The sequence below is a fragment of the Cavia porcellus genome, unplaced genomic scaffold (genome assembly GCF_034190915.1).
Source record: "Cavia porcellus strain 051 isolate PalLab524CR breed Dunkin Hartley unplaced genomic scaffold, mCavPor4.1 scaffold_22, whole genome shotgun sequence".
NCBI lineage: Eukaryota > Metazoa > Chordata > Mammalia > Rodentia > Caviidae > Cavia > Cavia porcellus.
Genome location: NW_026947505.1, coordinates 33,318,769 through 33,335,745, shown reverse-complemented (window position 1 = coordinate 33,335,745; position 16,977 = coordinate 33,318,769). Strand labels below are relative to the sequence as shown.

The 16,977-nt window shown below is 40.8% G+C and overlaps 1 protein-coding gene across 1 annotated transcript in view; it reads left to right on the top strand.

Moving 5' to 3' along the window:
- Positions 1 to 16,977, top strand: part of Ust (uronyl 2-sulfotransferase) — a 265,424-nt gene that overhangs the window by 209,856 nt on the left and 38,591 nt on the right. Inside the window, exons 6-7 of the mRNA XM_063233025.1 lie at positions 3,501 to 3,598; positions 5,432 to 5,589. Coding sequence (XP_063089095.1) covers positions 3,501 to 3,598; positions 5,432 to 5,589 — 256 coding nt within the window. The remainder of the gene's footprint in view (positions 1 to 3,500; positions 3,599 to 5,431; positions 5,590 to 16,977) is intronic.

Genomic DNA, 16,977 nt, shown 5'->3' with positions numbered 1-16,977 from the left:
TTAGGTGACTGCCATTATTTATAGATGTGACAATCTCTAGAAATGAGTTATTTATAATTTTTTAAATCTTTAAACAATACTTTGATAAATATTTTGCCACAAAAATAGAAGTGACCACTGTGTCAGCCAATTCAACTCCATCTAACATTTTATTTTTTATTTTGCTGGGTTCGCACATTTTATAGACCCTCTAAGAAATCACCAAATTTCCACATACCTGAAAAACAACAAAACTCCTTGACCTCACACTCTTTTTCTAAATAACACTATATATAAAGAGAAGTACATGGGTGTTTCCGGGGAGCAGGGCTTTTATCTTGCACAGGATCCTGCCCACAGTTGGTTTAAATGCACAGTGGGTTTGATTGTAGTTAACTAAAAATAGCCTTCTGAAATTAATAAAAACTGAGCTGAATACCGGACTAATCCCTCTCATGTCACAATGCATCATGAGACTATGACCATTTCTGTCTTTAGTTTAATGCAATAAAAACTTTAAACTCTGAATCTTACAGTATATATGAATGGCCTCAAAAAATGTTTGATCTCAAGTGTGTGTGTCTGTGTCTGTATCTGTGTCTGGTTCGGGATTAAAGAGCTCCACTGAACTCGGGTCCCCAAAGAATAAGGATATTGGATACAATAAACATAGAAAGACACTTCATTTATCCAAAAAAGTCTTTATTTGCATTTCTACCATTAGGCACAACAGCCATAAATCCACCAAAGTAGATGCCACAGCTGAATGATCCAGTGTCATACACTGTACTTACAATAGGGGGAGAAAAGTATTCCTCTGCCTAATGACAGTGCTTTCAGGGGGGCTACATTGAGAAGGTCTGAGGGACACTTCCCATCTCTAATAGAAAGAATGTGTCATCAATGATGCAAGCCTGATAAAAGCATGATATAAGAGAAAGGTATCTGGTCACCTGCCACTTTCAAGTCCATTAATCTCCTCACTAAAAAAGTCTTGCTTAACTCTTTTAATTCTGGTTCAAAAATTTTTGCAAGGTTTTATTTATTTATTTATTTATTTGTGCCAGGAATTGAACTTGGGACCTTGTGTTTACCAGTCTGATGCAGTGCCGCTGGCCTAAATCTTTGGCCCTTATAAGGCTTTATGAGGAAAAGTGTGCTTTAATAAAAGGTGGCTTAGCCATGTCCATTCCACTTGTCCAAACTGACTGACCTGATACATTTGTACTCGGATTAGATGCTCCACTGTGATTCCCAGTACAAAAAGAAGGTGAGGGCTGGACAAGGGTCAGCCCTGAAGGGTCAAGCCTAGTATGTGTCAAGATTCAGGAACCAGAGGACCAAGTCATAGGCCAAGGGCTGGCAAGAAGGTTGGTTTGGCTAAAGTCACCACTGTGATGGCAACTATAGAGAAAGCTTGGAAATAAGAATTAAGGTGTTTTTTTTTTTTTTTCCCAGCAATTTTACTCTAGAAGTACTGCTTGCAAAGATTTAAAAAGTGAAGTTGTGTGATCATTTCAAAATACATGTGTGCTAAGAAAAGTTCAACATAAAAAGATGATTGTGAAGAAACCTTAAACCAAATATAAAAATCCCTAGCACTGTGGGAACCGAATAGTTCCGAGAGATTGAGAGGCCCTGGCGGAGGAAGATGCTATGAGAGCAAGCAGCTGCTCTGAGGCTGTCCCAGGCCATTTCCCAGGAAGCTGAAATGGCTTTGGCCAAAGGTCTTGGTCCCAGTTACGTGGACTGCACAAGTGGCCAGAGCCTGACTGAATCCCAAAGCTTCTGGTCTTCCATGGCTGCCACACAGCAAACCTGTTTGTGTGCTAAACAGTGAGTGGCTGAATGCGTGGGCTGCAGGCCTCTCATCTGACTCTTCCCACCAGAGCCACTTTCTATTTACATCTTCCTGTGGCAAAGAAGATGCGTCAACCTGATGGACTCAAATAGAATTCTTTGAAATCCCCCAGGATATGGCTTGGTCTAAGAGAAAGGGAATGGTTAACTGCCCTTCTTAAACTGGGAATTTATGTCTTCCCACAAATGGACTTTGTGAGGTTATTTGTGGATCACAGGAAGGAAACGGCTTCTAAAGCCCTTTGCCTCTTGATCCCCCTCAGCAACCAGGTGACATCCTTCTGAGTTTCGGTGAGCTTCCAGGCCAGGACCTGCAGGGACAGGATCATGGCAGACACAAGCAGAGGTGGCAGCTGCTTCGTCTCTTCTTCGTGGGTCTGTGTGTGTTTCGTGGCTCTTTCCTTCTTCCCTCTCCTCATTCATTCATTGTTTATTGCAACTCTGCTCCCTGCCAGTAAACTCAAGTGTGCTTGTTGCCAACTGTTTATTCCAGTTGAATTTGCTGTCGTACTTGTGTAGTGTAATTGGCGTATAACCAAAGAAAGGGAAAGAACGTGTTGTTTAAACAACAACATTCCCAATTTGAATTGAAAAATAGCTAATAGCTATTGCCAGCCGTATCAGAAGAAGTGGCTTCTATGGACTCAAACTCCACTGATGTGTGCGAGGTATATCTCTACCCTTAATCAGCCTTGCCAGTATTGTCCCTGGAAAAACCACTCCACAGCTGTTTAATCTGTGAATTTGCTTCTCCTTTCCCCTTAGAAAACCTGAGAACCAAGCATATCTGATCCAGAGTGTCCACTGTCATCTGCTTTGGGAATAGTAGGTTCTGAGACTTCTATCCACCTACTCCAAGCCATTCTAATCCCTTGCTTTATTTACAGAGGCACCATATTCAACCTTGTGTTAGAACCAGGGATATAGCTCAGTGGCACAAGCACTTATCCGGCAAATGCAAGGTCCTGAGTTCGATTCCTGGTACCAAAAAAAAAAAAAATAAAAGTAACATACAACTAACTTCATGTTAGAGAAATTAAAAACCTAGGACTTTCCCTGTTGCTTTTGAAGTGAAGGTGTCCACATACACACATCCTAATATAGCACAATTAATGTCATATTAGGTCACTTTCTAACCTATTATAACACTAGACATCATTTTACAGTGCCTCAGTAATTTAAAAACCCTTTAGGAACCTACTGCTGATACTTGATCATTGTTGTATGTACAGAATCACAAAGAAGCTCTTTGCTGCAGGGATGACCATACTGGTATGCAATTAAGTCAGAATTCATTACAAATTAAGCCATACCAAGTTCATACCACAAACGCTTTTTAATGTTAACTCTATGCTTCCCTGTTGGCTGGTAGCTGCTGGGGTCAGCACAGGGCATATGGATAGACTCTTCTTATGATTTGCGATCCAGCTGAAGCTCTCGAGCACTGATACGTGCAAGGATACCAGGTACTCAACCCAGAAACTGCTCTCCGAACTGGTTTGCCAGAGGTGCACCTGGCAGTAGAACCAGATGTTGAGAAGCAAGCATCCGCTCAAGACTGCTCCATGTAATTTAAGCGTTAATCTTCTGTAAACACTGTGGTTTTCAACAAAGCACTGCAGAGACCACAAGGCATCTCACTGCTGTGTTTTCTCTTCTAGGATATCAATGAGTGCATTCTTGAAAACTACCCTGAGTGTTCCAATCCCAGATTATTTTACATCATTCCGTATTTTTGTGGACAGCATCCCAGATGCAGGTAAACACTAACCTCAGACTCTCGGCATTCTAACCTACCAGGTTGGCACTCTGGGAATCTTCTGTATGTACTCTCTCAACTTTCAGAACTCCACTTATATTTGCTAGCAATCTTCAGGTATGTCACTTGCAACTCCCAGTGTCTGATAGATAATGAAATTTAAACTTAGGCTTTTTTCAGAGGCCTAGGGGAACCACCAAGTTGGCTGGGTAATTGGAATGCCAACCAGATTCTTTCTGTATACCTAAAGCACAGCTGTTATCTCTCAGCCCATGAGAGAGTAGAACCGAGGGCCAGGCACCAGCCTGCTTCTCCACCACGACTGCACCAATGCCTCAGCCATCCCCTTGGGTCTAACACCTGGAAAGCCACACCCAGATTCAAAAGGTCTCTTTCCTGAGGCATACTTAGTAAAATAAAAGGAAACTGTTTCCTAGTGATTTTGCATCAGCCTAGCTTGAATGTATTCCTTCCTTTAGAAAGTGACTTTCTGAGATTGCCAGGGCCTTTGGGGTATAGGATGCTCAAATCCTGTAGGTCACCACTGGGGTACTTGAAAAGAACTCCTGGATAATCACAGGCTGTGGCAAGGCAAGAGCTCCTAACCACCTCTCCAGGTGGCTCTGGTAGAGCTAGAATTGGAATCCACTAGAAGAAATGATAGCGACAATGAATTATTATCTTTACTTGGTGAAACATAAAGGTTTTAACAGCAGGGACATTTCTCCCCAAAGTGTTTGGATGATCATTGTATTTCTGAAGAGGCCAACGAGGAGCAGCCAGTTCTCAAGGGCAGCACATCTTGTTTGTTTATGCTGTAATTTCTGCTTTGTTATGAGGCACGTTGTTGTTAGTGCTGTTTTGTTTAGCTCGCTATAATATAAAGGTCTGTATGTGGTCCAAAATCTGGGGCTATAAGCATTTGTTTTCTGCTTCATCCTGTACATCCTGAGTTTCAGCAGCCTCCCTGCAAAGGTTACCCCAATAGTAAGTACCTCCTTGTTTGTTGCTTCAGATACTGGGAAGACATAGGACCAGATGTCTTACTGTCTGATCTCAATGAAGATATTTATTTCAAGAAACAGGACTCTTAGCTTCCCAAACTGTTTCTCAGATTATCTGTTTCCTCTTGTCGGGCTGAGTAATCATAGTACCTTATCTCAGTTCACATATGATGATACTCAAAACTCTTCCAAGTGTCACTTTGTTCAAGCTTACAATTCTTTGGGGTAGGCAAGAATTATTATTACCATTTTTCAAAAGAGAACTGTGTCTTGCCCAGATTCTCCCAAATGGTAAATGGCAGCCAGACCTAGAGGCCAGGTCCTGGGCTTTTCTCATATACATGAATGCTGACTGAGAAATCTGGCCCGCCAGTAAGGGTAAACTGTGTCCTCTGAGTAATTAAAAAAAAATTAGCCTCTAGCTCTTCAAAGCATATGATGATTAGAGGCATGAACTGACACTTGTTTTGATTTCTACAGAAATACTGTGACAGTAATTTTCATATTTTAAAACTTATAACTTTCTTTAATCAATCCCCATCAGCATTTGTAAGGACCTCAGTGCCTGGATCTATATTTATCTTTTAATAAATGTTTCTGAAGGGCTCAGTCAGTTCAAGGCCCTGGAGAAAATAACCAAAGGAAGGCCATCACCAGAAAGACCAGGGAAGGCTCTGAACCAGGCTAGCCCAGGGCTGGTCCTCAGAAATAATCAGATTTGGACATGCATAAGGGGAGGTGGCGCACAGAAGGAATCAACTTTCCATGTGTTGCTGCTGCATTTCAAAAATGAATCGCTGATTTTAAAATGATTTTTATCTCCATAAAGGGAGCCTGGTGAGTGGGCCCTTGAACGTGCAAAGCTGAACGTGAACGAAAACTTCCTGCTCGTGGGGATTCTCGAGGAGTTGGAAGATGTGCTGCTTTTACTGGAAAGATTTTTACCTCATTACTTCAAGGGCGTGCTCAGCATCTACAAGGACCCAGGTAACTCCATGCATGGGCAAGCTCTTTTCCCAGGGAGATCTGTTTCAGGACTTACTTGCTTTGAAAAGGACATGAGAAACGAAGGAGGGAAATAATCTCTGTGTTCATGAAGGCGATTCTCCTGATTTGAACCACAAGATATCAATTCTAAAACTTGGACTTCAGGTCCAAACACAAATTCACCATTTTCAAAACCTTGATGGTTTCATTTATTCCCCCGTGGAAATTCTAATCAGCAACATTCTCCATCAGCCTGTCCTACATGTGTATGCTTGGGTGATTAACTAGATCTGCCCGTGAGCACCTAGAGTCCCTGGGTGGAAAGGTATGAATGAGAAAAAGCCGTCCTTGTGTGCAAGAGCTGTCCTTGTGATGCAGAAGCTGTGGCCCAACTGCTGTTTAACAAAAGGACTCGAAACTGTCCTATCCCAGTAATAGAGCAGATAGAACAGCAAATTGAAAATACAATTAAGATTTGATTGTAACAGAGTGGCCTCCAAATAGCAAGAAATAGAAGTTGGCAAAGCAATTACAAGAACAGCCAACAGTATCCTTGTAAATATAATTGCTTTCAGAATCCACCACTTATTTTTTCTCATTATTATTTTAGTTTGAGAGAAAAACAGACCACATTGTTTCTGTCTTTCCAATTGCCCTTAATCTAATGCCACCACAGCAAGTCTTGTGTACTTGTGTTCACTGATCCATTTGTAGTTCTGTTTTGTCCTAAGATGGGAGATGGCATTCTGCCTTGTAGAAATAAGGAGCAAAGGAAACATTTCCAATGGCAACAGACAGATACCTGCATCATTGGCAGGTACCAATACCAAGATAAAGCAGACTTTGCCTAGAGAAGCCCAGATCCTTTAGACAGGGCCCCGGTGGTCAATGGGGGTGGCCCTAGTCACTCTCCAACTTCCGTTGGGAGATAAAATCTGAGTTTCCCATATATAGGAACTGAACCAGACACTCCCAAGGTGCTCTGCAGGTGTGTCTCCTTGGTAAGAAATGGGGTTTGACTCACTTGAAGCATGGTAAACCTCAAATAGCTGGTTTTTGAAGCTAATATTACATTTAAAAAATGTAGAAAGCTGGAGTATCTGACTTTTACCTCTATAAAACAACGTGACTTCTACTTTTTCAACAAGGAGAACTCTTATCCTGAATTAGACTCCTTTGGAAAAGTTTATATTAGTTATTGTTCTTTCCTCCTTTGTATTTTGTCTTGTATAATGTGTGTGCACACGTTTGTTGCTTGTGTGTGTGTGTGTCTGTGTATAAAACACAGATTTTGTGCGTACTACAGAGAATAAGATAAAGGGACCACTGAATGTTGGTGACACGTAGTTACCCTCCTTTGGGAAGAGTATCAACAAGTCACCTCACATCCTACAGCATCACCTGTCCTGGATCTGGGCCTGATGCCTGACTCAGGTCAAAGCATATAGACCGAAAACTTAGATGAAGACACTTGTATCTTTGTCCTTCTTCAATACGTATAAACCACCGAGAAAAAATTCATCCCACACAGCCCACTCATCCAGCTGTTGTAGGGTATTTTTCTGTTAACCTTTTATTTAAATATGGAACATCAGAAATACTGAGCTACCACCTTGTGATCTGCAAACAACAGTAGGTAAAATTTTTGAAAATTGGGTTACAACTAGGTCTTTCACCTTCACCCACAGTTTTTCCACCTGTAAAGTATGGCTCTTTTTCCCCTTCAAGTTTAGCATAGCAATATATTAGACCCCTTGGAGAGAGAGACCCATTTGGTGTCCCTCTGTAGTGAGACGAAAGGGTTTTGTAGAACCCAACACAGAGCCAGGCCCACAGCACAGCTGTATCACTGGCTCACACAGTGCTGCTCCACAGGGCCTGCCACGGCCTCTTGGCCATCTTCACTCTCCCTCTTTCCAACAACGAAGAAATAAAGAAGCAACTCATGCAACAGAAGAGGTTTTGAGGCCTCTGCCCACTTCCTGAGCGGAAGTGGTGGTGGTTACATACTTAGAATATCACCCCAATGTAACTCAGCAGCCAGAAGCATGCACACAACAAAATGAACTCAGTGATGTCTGCTGTATTCCGTGGTCTTTGGGGGCATCTTCTTGTGGTATATCTCTACAGTAACATTGATGACCGATCAAACTCATTTCTGCTGTCCTAAAGCTTTTCTGTATCCACCGAGGCAGGGGACAGGAGTGAGCACTTATTCCTTACCACCTTCTCAGTATGCTTTAGCCTCTGCGAAGAGGAAGCAAGTTGGTATAGAACACGATAAAGGAAGAATCACTGCCGGTCACTGGTTGCTTCAACCAGAGCCATCCTGTCTGTGCAACTGTTGAATTCACATAATTCACACTAATATCATTATCTTACCCTTTTTCTATTTTAAAACAAAACAAAGAATAGAAATGATGATACAGAATTTCAAAGCAAAGAAATGATTAATAGTGGTTCATATATTGCATATTGCTGTCTTCAAAGTAGTTGCTCAGATTATAAGATATAGGCATGAAAATGATCCAACAATGAAAGCACAAATTGTTCTTGTTCTTGCTGATGATTATTTGGTTATATACTACTTTATTAGTAGTGTATATAAATTATCTATATATAGATATATATCTATATATAAATTATCTAAATATAGAATCTTTTCTATATATAAATTATCTATATATAGAATCTTTTCCCTTCCTTTTCTCCTTTCCCCCACCTTAGTTGTTTTTTCCTTCTGAACAGTTTTTTTTTTTTTGGTCTTTTTCATTTTTATCGATACCGGGGATCAAACTCACAACCGCCTGCTTGCAAGGCAGGTGCTTATGCCACTGAGCTAAATCCCCAGCCCCCTCCCCTTTCACTTTCACAGTGTCTGCTGTTCATTTTAGATCTTATTTACTCTTTCAGTGTTTTTTTAAATACTAGGGAGACAATATGATGTTTTCACATGAAAGTCGATTTATTTCACTTATGAGTATGGTCTTGAGTTGCACGAGACCTTACCCTTTTTTAAAGAGTTTTAGGGCTGAAGAGGTAGCTGTGTGGTAGAATGCTTACCTAGCACGTGCAAGGCCCCGGCTTCGCTCCCTAACATTCCACATAGCAGTGACAATAATAATTTTGCAGCTACACAAGTTTAGATAATGGAGAGAAGAAAAACTTAAAACATAAGGTACTGAGGCATGTATCACTCTTAATCACTGTAAATTAACTGACCATTTGAAAAACCAAAATAATGTCCAAACTCTGCTCTGGCCTTTTTAGTTTGGTGTTTACCCAGGTATTGGAAAAAATCAGGTATGTATTGAATTTTAGTAATCTTTTTTAGAAAAACTAAAAATATGCATCAGTCTCATTACTGATTTTTTGCAAGGTACCGGTAGCAGTCTTTGAGACAGGAGTGCAAATAGGAATGTCTGTTGGTCAGAGGGGCTGTCACATATTTTAGATGATATTCATTACTTCTTTCAAGCTAGTGCTACTTGTTTCAATAACTTATCAGTTAAAGAAATTAATAAACTTCCTAAGTAATAATAGCTTGACTGCTTCCTTCCTGTTGATGTTCTGTAGAAAAGTATACAAGATTGTAAAATATGCTAGAATCAGTAAATTTATCTCCTTTCAAACATATTTGAGAAACTTTACCCTTAGAAAATTTTTAAAAATTAGTTATTTCACATTAGTATTTAAATTTTGTGGAGGCCCAGCTAGCGTATTTTAGAAGTTTATCATAGTTCGTAATATGAAATAAAAATTAAAGCTTAACATGATAAATAACCAAGAGACTATCCTCAGGTACTTCTTACCAGCCAAGGGGCAAGAATATTGGAGTGACCACTTAGAAAACTTGGCCCAAGTTTGGGCACAAGTTTGAATTAGACTGAACCAAGGTCCAAGCAGACTACTGGGGAAAAGCAACCCCACTGAAATAAAGTATGCAGTCTCGTTTTTATTGATCAATCTCTACTGCATTTGCTTGTTACTTACTCACTTTTAAAAATGAGAAACTAAAGCTAACCCAGAGAAGTTGAAAGCCTCATCCATTGTCATCCACCAAGAAGTGAAAGGAAGGAGTCCCATGGTTCTGAGCTGTGAATATTAATTTGTTTATGAATACTTCCATATTCAAAATTGGTATGCAGTGAACTATCAAAATGTTTCTTGGCCATAATTTTGAAGCTAAAATTCCAACAGTAGTAAGGGCCAAAGTACATACAGTAGCTATATGAACTTGTGGATATTTGTGATATGAATATTGCTTTTATAAACCCTTGATTTGGCCTGTCACCAAGCTGTTCTGGTTCCATAGCTCCACCTAGCATATAGATCTCAAACTGCATGATCTAATATTAAACTTACTTTCTTTAAAGATGTAGAAAACTCAAATGTTCAAGCTTTTTACCTTATATTTTAAATACTTTCCATTACTAGAATTACTAGTGTTCCCTTTCAGTTTGTTTCCATTGCTAATGTAAACACTGGAGCCGGAGTGGGGAATGCACTAGACATTTGTGGGCTACCTGGAGAATGCGGTTGCCAAGTGTTACAAAGGAAAAATATTCCATACAAATGACTTAAATACTAACTTTCCATATTTAAGTCCATTTATAAAATGAGTACTTTTTGAAAGATTAATTTTATTTAAATACTTTACAAATAGTAATGACACAGTACAACTAAATGGTATTATCTGGTTTTATTATACACCAATGATAATTGGACCTCCCCTTAGGAGTTTTCTGTAAGTTCAATTGCAATGCAGTGTTCAAATCTGAGGATATTTTCTAGGAAATATTATCAAATACATAGAATAAAATTGTAAGTAGTGTACTACAGGAAAAATTCAAGTTTTCAATCATATATCAATAAAAATGTCAGACTGAGTTACAACAAATATTACATGATAAATGCTTGTCTTTCTCATCATAAATGGCAGTCATTTTTCAGCCCAAAGTTGAGATTTAGGAGGCCTTGCAGCTTGTTCTCTGCCATGATTCTGCAGCATCCTTGGGGAAATGCAGGCTTCCATGGATGATCTTTAAGCCTGTATCATTATGATATGAAGGCATCATGACTAATATTTAAATCTGCTTGTTCTATCTTTAGTTAGCATATTATGGAGTGCTTTCCTACTATAAAAAATCATCTTGATCAATCCTCATTGTCCAGATTTAGTGGTGAAGGCTGTCGCCACCCAGAGGACAGGCTGAGTCTGCACAGAGAGTTAATAAAATTTTTCTTTATGACTGTTGAAACCTAAGTGATCAAAACATGAATCCCCAAAATCCCAATATTCTGGTCATGTCTTCCATCTCTTTCTCACATACCTTCTGCATTTCTGTCAATAAGACAGTGCACATGATGCTTAGAGAACAGACTCGGGAGTAGCTGACCTGGTATTGAGTCCCTCCCCCACTTACCAACGATACACTGGAACAAAGTACTCCCTGTCCAAACTTCTGTTTCCCCAGCTGCATAAGATGCATAAACATTATATACACTTCAGAGGGTTGTTGTGAGACTTGGCTGACCAGATCCATGCAGAGTTCTTGGCTCAGCCTTAATATAAGAAGAAAACTCAGAAATTAATATTAGCCTACCCACCACACCGCAGAGGAGAGGCAGGGTTGTGTCTAGGACTTCAGGCTCTTTGTGACTTTTGACAGGAAAGAGGATGAAGAAAGGAAAGAAGCAAGTTAGGAAGAGAGAGAGAGAATGAAGGACCAGGTCTGGCTCATCTGTGACTATGAACTCTTATACCTTTAAGACTAACATTTGTGCCTTGATGACTTAGGAGAAAGGGAGCGATTCTATTTTGGTCACTGCCATGTTTCTTGTGAATGCCATATTCCTGAACCAACCACAGTTAATTGCTGGAAATATTGCTACTGTGATATTCTCAGGGGCTGAAGGTCTCACATCATCAGAGTCTCTGAGTACTTTTAAAAGTTCATCTGTTTTCTTGCCTGAATTCTTACCAAAAATGTCAGAGAATTAAAAGTTTAAGTGAAACCCACCACTGAGATGTGACAGAAGCCAGTTACCCTTTACGTGTGCTGAATAATTTAGTAGATAAAGGATATGTGTCCATAGAGGTAAGGAAATTTCTTTTTTAATGTGAGTCCCTTAAGGTTCAGTTCTTTGTTTTTGCTTTTTGGTACCAGGGACAGAATTCATGATCTTGTCCTTGCCAGGTAGGATTTATGACACTGAGCTGTATCCCCGGCCCCAAATTTCAGTGCTTACAAAACAGTTTTTCCACGTGCAAAACTACATGCACTTTAGAACATTAAATTAAAGAACTACTAATCTTTGTCCAGCAGGTGGCAGCATCTTTCCATTTTTTCCCCAAGGACAGGCCTATGGTTTCCAGTCATATGCAGAAAGTTTACATAATTTTTGGACACAGATGTGCAGTTATGTCCAATTTAGAGCTTGAAAATGGGGTCTTGAGTTTCAAAAGGATCCTAAGTTCAGTTGATTTTAGTAGTTCAAATTGCATTCTACGAGACCTCATGACAATGGGGGTTGGAGGTTGAGCTTTGCAGTTTATGTAAATTAAATATATATTTTGTATACATGTACTATATATAAATGCAATACATGATTCTTTATGTAGTTAAGTGATTTATATGTGTGTACACATATATTTATACAGTCAACTTTGATTTATGTATGTATATGTGTCTATCCGTTATTCTACAGCATTTGAATTAAACAATGTTTTTCATTACCATTTTTATTTCCCACTTCCTATAACTTCTGAGCTAAAACAAAAATTGAAAAATTCTTTAAAACCTCAAAAAGATACCAAGATGGCCAGGAGAAATTTAAATTATCTATCTACAGAAACCAGCGAAGTTGTTTACGTGGCTCACTCTGCTGTGTGTTCATCTACTGTCCATATTTTCCATAAAACTTTTTTACCAGCTATGTCCCAAACCAGTTTCTAAGTAATAATCATATACATAGCAATTTGCAGCTTGTAAACCATTTTTGTAGTATAGATGATCTCATCTGATTCCTAAATGAATCCTCTGAAGTTGAAGAAGCAAATATTCTTCTTCTCGTTTTCTAAACAAGGAAGCCAAGCTTCGCAGAGACTGAACAACTTGCCCAGTTACCAGATCCCACGTGACAGTACTGACAGTGTGACAGTCAAGTTTCTGTTCTCCAAAATACCACAAACACCATAAACTTGTGACCCCTTAAAAACCCTCTTCATATTTGCTCATGAATGTAGAGGTCAGGGTGTATTAAGCATTTGTAGTGTGTACACAGTTCACTGAAACTGAAAACTGAGAAAATCTGAAGATGACCTCTATTCAGTGTGTGATCTGTGCAGCAGGAGACATGAGCTTAGAAATCATTTCAGGGGCTGGGAGGTAGCTCAGTGGTAAAGCACTTACCTAGCATATGGGAAGCCCTGGGTTCAATCCCCAGCACTGAAAAACTAAAGAAATCACATAGATCACCAGTATATTATCTTAGCCAGCATGTGGTAACCCACACGAAGAAAGTAATTTTGAAAGCTGGCTGTCTCTCTCATGGGGGTGGGGAGGTAGAGAACGGTAGTGTTGATCCTTCAAACAGCATGAAAAACGCAAGCTGAAGGCATATAACTGTTCAGCTGCTGCTCCTGGGCAAGAGTTGAAACCAACACATAACCTGAAGGAGTTAAAATTAACTCCTGAAATCTTGGGGATTCTCAGGAAACAACTTCTCTCCCAAATCACCATCTCACGGTGGTGCAGCCTCCAGATGTATTTAATTTATTTTATGAAAGCTCAATTTGCAATATAATTTATATACTTTTGACCTAATTCCGTTGTTATGGTTTCACTGGAAATAATAAGTACCTTGAGTTGTGTGTTTTAAATTTTTTAGTGTTTTCCCCTTGCTTATTGATTGTGCTTGCCTTAGGCACATCCCTCTTCCAGAAGAAAGCATCTCTAATTTTATCATGTAAGATTAACAGGAAAGAAGGAACCTATTTTACAGGCATTTATTTTCTAAATAGCTTTACGAAATATTTCTCTTTTGTGAAAACTAGTATTTAAGTAGCGGGTACGATCTGGAAACAACAGAAAATTTAACAAACACATTCAGCAAGTATAAATAAGTGCTCGAGTGTCTGCAATCTTCTAGAGTGGCATAAAGATGAAGAAAAAGTCAGGCTGGAAAGCCATAATAGATGTGTCTGGGAGTGCTCAGCCTCAGGGAGACATTTGTACTGGGCCTTAGTGGGTTCACAGGAGTCTCTCAAGAAGGAGGCATGTGGGGCAGAATTAAATAGCATGAACACAGGATTGGAGCTGGGAGGGCTGATCCAGCCCTCCTCGGCCCATGCCTGCTGTACTGCCTCCCTGAGCTCCATCCCCTGATCCTTCCCAGCTAGGTCACCCACCTTTAAGAACATCCTCCCCAAGGCAAGGGCAGCCCCAGCAGCTTCAGCTCTCTGTGGGGCAAGCTGGAACCGAGTCATTCATACCAGTCCCAGAACCAGCTGCCAAGCCACAGCTGCCAGAGCACCATATGTCACCCTACCGGCAGCGCCATTTCCCCGCCCTCTTCCCATCCTGACCACTACCCCAGGCTTTCTTAACTTTCCAGCAGTGTGTCATGGATACCCCCAAGTCCTGAGTCTGTCTCCTGGCTTGCTCCTCAGTCTCCCCACCTGGCTAGGCTGGGCTTCCCACTGGCTCCTACTGGCCTGTGTGTCCCTACTCATTACTGGGTGCTACCTCACTTCTGCAGATGCCAACTACTGCCCACCCGCGTGAATTCCGCTCATGTTCCTAATAAGTGCCTGGGCCAGGCTAGAGTTGCCGGTGTGCCCCAACCCCATTTCCTCTAAAGTCTTTGGGATCATCCCTGCAGAGCTGTCCTTCCAGCCCCACCTCCCCGCCATGCACCTGATCTCTTCTGAGCCCCACATTTCTATTCTAGAGAACCCCAGATCCTCCCCTCCCCATACCTCCCACTCCCACAGTGTGGCCAGACTCGGGGGCGGGGGGTGCAATCTTCTTTCTTGTGACTCATTTCCTAAAGGAAAAGCTGGCTAACAACATCTGGGTGTGTGGTGGATGCAACAATGATCTTCTGTACTTAGAGGTGAATTTCCTCTACTCTAGAATTTAATCACTTCTACTCTGAGCAGTTTGTAGTTGCACTGACCATAATCTGCTTCATGTTGAGTAAGCGTATGACTAGGGGGTGGAATTAGTCACCACAAATTTCAGTTTTTGGACTTTTCCTGCTAACTGCACAAAGCTAAAATGCTTCTGAATCTTGGGCAGAGATTGGAGACCTGACCCCAGAGGTCGACGGTTGATCCTTATAAAGACTTTGTAGCATCCTGGTTTTTCATGTCTACACTATCAAGGTCACTGTCTACATAAGTGTTGGTGTGGTGTACAGAGTCCCAGACAATGGACTTCAGAACCGCCTTGGTGCCTTTGGCTGTTGGCTTACCTCCCGACATTCTTTAGTTATAAAATACACCCCCAGCTGGGGGAAGCACAATCCTTTCATCCATGACTCAACAGTTTACAGTGGAAGTTTTCTATTTTTGTCCAACTAATTCTTTTTCAGATGGAAACTTTATATCTTGATCTGTGTATTTTAAGTGTCACTGATGTTTTATCAATAACAGAGCATCCTAACACTGTCCACCTTGAAAGTAACATCAGATTGTAAAAAGAATACAGCAGAAACCTAAGACCATCCCCACGCACATCACATTGTTGGGTTTTTGCATGCTTTTTTGTGGACTGTATTAAGCACATTGATGTCACTGCCCACAAACCCATAGAGAAACGCAGCGTTTACCCCCCACTGATGAGAAGAGGAGAGTTGTACTTGTCCACTGGGAGTCTTGGATACTCTGAAACTGGTAGGCCTCACATCCCACATGTTCCCCATAAATACTTTTACACTGTTACAGCCAGATACTGGTGGTTGGTTTCCAAGTGAGTGTTCCTATAATTTTACCTCCTCTCATTTTTAACTATATTTGTTAAAATAGTGCATGTATACAACTAAAATCAAGTATGATTTTAGTACCAAAGATGTGTAAGAAACAAGCAATGTTTGCAACTCCAATTTCCCCACGCAGTCTGATTGTACAAAGTCTGTCACTTTCAGCACAGTTAGCTGAATCTTCTGGTAGTCACGCTGTTTGTTACTAGTGTGCACAGGATACTACACATGCCTTGAGTTAGTTACTTAAGCCACCTCAGCCTTTTCTTATTTTTTGAGACAGGGTCTCCCCAGTTTGCTAAGTTGCCCCCCGAGGTGTGCCTCCCACACCTGGCCTTAAATGACACATTTAGCTCTCTTCTTTCATCATCTTTTCTTCTCCACCCTCCCCATCCTCCTGATAGGGTCGTAGCCACGTTGTGGACACGCAGCCACTCTATGTCACTGTGGAGATTTATGTTTTGCTCACGGCTGGTCCAAGTATTCCACAGTGGTTTTGCTTCACTTCTTGCACAACTTCACTGATTTTTATGGCATTAATTATTGCCTTTTGAAAAGTTTGCTTAGATTTATTTGAACTAATCAAATATTTTGTATGTGCCATTGCATCTGTTGCATCAGTATTGTTTTCAATACTATTTCAGTATTATCAGATTCCATTCCCCTCCCCCGGGATGGCAAGACTTCCTGCCTCCTTCCCACGCAGCTCTCTTAACTTCCTGCTTCGACGTGGGCTCCACTCACTAAGCTCTCTGCACAGCTCTACTGCAGCGTCCTTTCACCGTATTTCCAGGTTGGATCTCTAGTTTTCTGTGCCCCATGAATCTTGTTTCTTGGTGTGTCTATGTTATTGTGTATTATTGGAGGATGAACCCAGAGCTACATCCACTACATCTAGCCTTTTCTTATTTTTTGAGACAGGGTCTTACCAGTTTGCTAATTTTCCCACCTAGGTGTGCCCACCATGCCTGGCTCTATTTTATGATTTAATAGCTCACTTTATTTCAGGATGTTCCGAGTTTGCTTTCTAATAAAAGACACATGGGAGGTGCCTTAGTTCATTTGCTGCAGCTGTAACAGAATACCACAGACTGGGTAAATTATAAACATTAGAAGTTTATTTGCTTCATGGTTCTGGGTGCTAGGAAGCTAAGTTCAGAGGACTGCATCTTGGTGAGGCGCTTCTTCCTGCATCATGGCATGGCAGGAGATATTGCATAGCAAGAATATGAGGGGTTGGAACAGGACCAATGTTCCGTCTTTCACCAGCAACTCTCTCCTAACATATCCACTCCCAAAATGCTGACATTAATCCACAGCCATGCCCTAACCAACTTGTAAAAGCCCCCTCCCCCGTTCAACACTATTACAATGGCAATTGCATTTCAACGTGAGTTTAGA